Below are 5,065 nucleotides of genomic sequence, written 5' to 3'. Positions count from 1 at the left end.
GACCCCCGGGGCGGCTGCCGGGAGAGATGCTGGAAGAAACTTCTTAAATGACCGCGTCCGGCTGGCCGTGGAGCGTTTCTGGGTTGGGGAGAGGAAAGGAAAGTGGAAAAAAACTGAGAACTTCCTGATCTCTCTCGCTGTGAGACATGTCTGAGACTCCTGCTCAGTGTAGCATTAAGGTAAAGATCTCCTCCTCCCTCTCCGTGGTCGAAATCCTTGAGCTGCACCGGCCAGGGCAGTGCTGCTGGGCTCTTCAGAGGGGGCCGTTGCAGTTGCTGTGGTCGCAGTAAATTATTTGGGGCGCCAGGGAAGCAGATACGGCTCGCGACGGCTGCTGTACCCTTTAGTGTAACCTTGCTACTCCCCCCGCCGACCCTCCTATCGGCTCCTAGCCCCCACCCCACCCCCTTTCTTTTTGACAATGAAATGCCCGTCACAATTGGTCAGGAGGAGCCCGAGTGGTCTCTTGAACTATAAAACACCCCCGTAATTAGTGCGCTTTTTAAAAAACCTGCTCCCGACTCCTACTCCCAACATGTGACTGAAATGTAACTTTTGTTCCCGAGGGGTGGTCTGCTTAGAAAAAAAGTTCTCCAGCCCCCACTGGGGATGGAATAATATATATTTTTTAATTTTAAGTACTCCCTGGGTCTGATCAGTCAGGATTTTCCCCGCTCTCTTCTGATAGTAATTGCAAGCGCTTGTCGGAGAGACAGCTCTGGTGTCAGCTTTTCCTGGGCATTACACAGTGAACGTCTTTTTTTCTTTCTTATTTTAACCGAGGTAAATAAAGTCGCTGAATGGTTATTTTACTCCGATGCATGTGAAAGTTGGGCAATCCCAAAGTGGAAAACTCCTGTGATGCAGAGAGAGAGGGGATTATCTAAGTGACCAGGCAAAATGACCTTCCCCGTTTGACAGTGCAGAGAGGATATCTAAGAGTAGAAATCTCCCGGCTTACTGGCCATGTTTTGCAGTATCGTAAATGCAGGATGGTGGATATTTGCAAACACGGTGCTTTGCTTCCAAGTAGTTTTTTTGTGGGTAGATAGATAGGTAGGCAGGCTGGTGGTGCTGCCGTTTGTTGCTTCTCAAAAGTTGTGAAGTTTGCCTCGGAGGAAGCAGAGTGGTTTGTCCATCTCCCCCAGTTATTTTTCTCATTGCTGCATTTCTCGTGCACTCTATTCATTTCACTGTTCTGTCAGTACCCAACTGGAAAAGGCTTCTGCTTCTCTGAAAGGCTGAAGCTGCTGAAGTTTGTTTGTTTTTGGTTTGGCCCATTTAGTATATGTTCATTGAGTGGACACTGTGGAAACAATGAACAAATAACCTGTTTCTTCATCCATGGGGAATCAGAGAAACCTTCCCTGTTTGAACACTGCTTTTCCATTAGGATCTGTTTAGAAGAAACAGTATTTTATCAGATTTGCTTACTAGGTTTTCATAATTAGATTTTAGTGTTTCTTATCAGGAAAGATTTTCATGGGTTGGAAGTAGGGCTAATGTGAACTGAAAAGGTGGGTTCGGTTTCTTTGTTTTTTCCTCACAGAAATGCCCAATGGAACTGTGGAGCTTCTGTGTTTGTATGTATCTGGGGGTACCTGGGTGGTGGAAGGGGTGTCAGAGTAAAGAACTTAGGTTACTTTGATACTTCAATACTTTTCCTGTAAAATTAGACTCTTCGACAAGTTCGCGAAAATCCTTTGGTATGGATAATCTGATTTATTTGACATTTCATAACGCAAACAGGTCACTAAATAATAGGGTATTAAATCGATAAATTGTACTTAGCTTGGCAATACATCTGACATCAGGAAAACGTGGACCAAGTATGAGGCAGTAATTTTAGGGTGAAAACAACAAAACAATCCTTTCTGTGACTTTTCTTGATTACCTCTTCTAAAGAGACTGCATATCTCCACTATTCTGATGGGCTTATGTTTGTATGCCGCAGGCAGAAGTGCTACCAAGTGGCTCGTTTTATTGTATTCTAGTGGGAAGAGTGCAGCCGCCCCTTTCCATACACACACACAACACACAGAGAATCCTTCCCAAACCCAGACAAAACACTTTCTTAAATGTGACGAAAATTGCAGCTGTATTACATTTCATTTGCTCCCTTATTTCTTATCCTCTCAGTTCTTTTTAGGTGCCTCTTTTCGTGACTTTATTTCTACGTAATTAAAATAAACTTAATGTTCTTCACTAGTAATAAAAGTATCGCTTTTATTTTGGATTTTCTTTATGGAACCCGTATACAGACTATTTGCTTAGACTGTGTATCTGTTTAGGTGCACATATGTGAAATGTATTTTTCCGCAAAGTTTGTTTAATTTACAATGTTCCAATAATAAGCACTGGAGATCAAGGACTGGGATTATTCCAGGTCATCTGAAAATGTTCTGGTGATGTGTGCAGTGTTTCATTTAGTCCTTGGGATGTGGTACAGTGACTGCATAATAAAAAATGTTTGCTGGTAACCCACAAGCAAGTACTGGGATTACTTCTGGAGTCCAGTAAACAATAAACTTTTCTCTGGAGCAGAGAATGGATGTTGGAAGCTTTCAAGGATGAACTAACTAATGAATCTGATGTACTGAAGACATGTGACATGGGAGGCTCTCTGTATGTGGAGAGATTTCCCTCTCACCTCTCTACTCCTGAAACTTTCCCCTCTTGCTCTCTTCCTTACAAGCAGCTGGTCAGTAGGCAGTAAGTTCCTAAGCGGCTGGCGGTGATGGAGCAGGACTTTGCTTCTGAGCAGTGTCTGTCCTAATAGAAAAGAGTAGTGTATGGTTTAGTGGAATTTCCAGGGTGAAAGTTTCTGAGTCAGTTAATCAGTGACACCTTTGCATGTGTCGCTTTTGTGGTGGTAGTCGCCACTGGATTCCTGATATTAGTTTTTAAATTTCTTTTGCGCTTTATAAGCACGTTCCCATCATCTAGGTTATCAGACATGCGTTCTACATGTAGAAGACAGGCTGACTGGATCAGAGTCACTTGAACTATCAATGAGCCCACCGTTTCTCAGCACTGGGCTGCTACTTGTGTAGTGGCACTCTTCTCGTTAGAGTTTAAATACTTACATTCCTGACCAATTTGGGTTGTTTAAATATAAGGATGACTAACTTTATAAAAAGTCCAGTGACATTTTTTTCCCAGAGGATTGAGTGGCTGGCTGACTGTGCTCGTCACTGGAGGAAGGAAGAGGCTTTCTTTTCCATCATCAGCCTTCACCTTCAAGTCACCTGTTCAGTTTTCAGTTCAGCCAAGTTGCAGTGGAAAGTGGTTATGGCCCAGCAGACACAGCCCTCTGTGAGGCTTGGCACAGCGCTTTGGTCGGGAGAGCTATCCAGAGAACAAAACCTAGTCGTATAACTTTCTTGGTGCCCCTTTTCCTGCCGTCTGTACTGGTTGGCATTTTTAGCAAAATAAAAGCTCTTTATTTTGCTCCTAACTGGAAGACCCTCTGGGTCTCCCCTATTGGACTCTGAGCTCCTTGGGTTTAGCAGTGATTAACTTTGTGTCCTAGTACCTAGCTTTGCACCCAGCACAGAAATGTTTCTCAGTAATGTTTGCGGATTCGAAGTGAGACATGGGACGAGGTCGGTGCCCTTTCTTCTTTCTGTCCCTGTGCACTTCAGGGTGACTTAACACCTTCATACACTAGTTTGTACAAAGTAACTAGGGCTGCATTGCTGTCTCAGGGGCCCTGCAGCATTCCCTGGATGTCTGTCCAAAAATTGTCACCAGTAGAGTTTTGACATAATAATGTTTTATTATTTTGGTAAAACTGCTCTTATGTCTAGCCAAACCCTCCACCCCCCACCCCCCGCAAAAAAAAAAAAAATGGAATTGAGTCAAAGATGAAGCAAAGATGAAGCAAAGAGGAGTCACTTTACAACATTCAGATTAAGAGGCTTCTAATTTTCTCCAGTTTCTTCATCAATCAAATCAGGGAACTTTTTGACTTTCGGAGCTGAAAGACCTTAGAGATCACCTGGCTGACCTGTTTTTATAGAGAGGAGATCCAGAGAGCTGACTGGTTTGCTTCAGCAGATTGGTGACCGAGCCAGGTTCAGAGCAACATAGGCCTTCTGATTCTCAGGCCACTGCCCCGCATTTGCAGGGTTCACGGGCAGCCCTATAAAAGGCTAAGGAAATTCGATACAATAGGCCACGCTCTCTCTGGCACTTCCTAGCTTGGTCCATTTTAATCACAAGCCAGCTGGTATGAGGGCATGGAGGTATGTGCCAAAGAAGATGGTGTGTGTGGGGGGGAGGGATATTGGGCTGAGAGGGTATATTGTTAGATGTGAGAAGAGGAAGTAGTAGGAGTAGGGGATGAAGGAAGAAGGGCTTGATGGACTTGTATTTGTACCGCTATTTGCAGCATTAATTTTTTTTTTATTATGGTACAAAACCCATAACATTAAATTTACCATCTTAACCATTTTTAATTGTACAGTTCGGTATTAAGTATATTCACACCGTTGTGCAACAGATCTCTAGAACATCTTGCAACACTGAAACTCTGTACATACTAAATACTAATTTCTCATATCCCCTCCTCCCAGCCCTTGGTAACTACCTTTTCTGTTTTCATGGTTTTGACTACTTATAGTACTTCATAGAAGTGGAGTCATAATTAGTTTTGTTTTACTTAGCATGATGTCCTTGAGGTTCATCCCTGTTATATAGTATACAGCAGGGTTTCCTGCCTTTTTTTCGTGGCTGCATAATATTCCATTTTATGTACATGTTACATTTTCTTTATCCATTTATCTGTTGATGGACATTTGAGTTACTTCCATCTCATGGCTGTTGTGAATGAAGCTGCAGTGAACGTGGTTGGGAAAATATCTCTTTGAGATCCTACTTTGAGTTCTTTGCATGTATACTCAAAGATTGGATGGGTGGGATGCAACAATACATTTTTATAGTGTATGAGGGCCTGGTACTTCTGCTTTGAGCTGAGGGCCCTGGAGCTGTTAATATGGCCTTTTCTGAGAAATTCTTGAGTGAGCCATAGGCTCTTTTTTTCCAAGGGAAGACAAACTTATGC

The 5,065-nt window shown here is 43.1% G+C and overlaps 1 protein-coding gene across 3 annotated transcripts in view; it reads left to right on the top strand.

Moving 5' to 3' along the window:
* Window positions 1-5,065, top strand: part of ETV6 (ETS variant 6) — a 222,375-nt gene continuing 217,310 nt past the window's right edge. Inside the window, exon 1 of one of the 3 annotated variants that reach the window (XM_011376033.2) lies at window positions 1-179. In XM_011376033.2, coding sequence (XP_011374335.1) covers window positions 147-179 — 33 coding nt within the window. In that variant the 5' untranslated portion in view covers window positions 1-146. The remainder of the gene's footprint in view (window positions 180-5,065) is intronic. The other 2 variants (XM_023520891.1, XM_011376034.2) reach the window with 2 other exon arrangements.

This window comes from Pteropus vampyrus, unplaced genomic scaffold (assembly GCF_000151845.1).
Source record: "Pteropus vampyrus isolate Shadow unplaced genomic scaffold, Pvam_2.0 Scaffold283, whole genome shotgun sequence".
NCBI classification, from domain to species: domain Eukaryota; kingdom Metazoa; phylum Chordata; class Mammalia; order Chiroptera; family Pteropodidae; genus Pteropus; species Pteropus vampyrus.
Note: the sequence above shows the minus strand (reverse complement) of the source record. Positions and strands in the feature narration are given on the sequence as shown.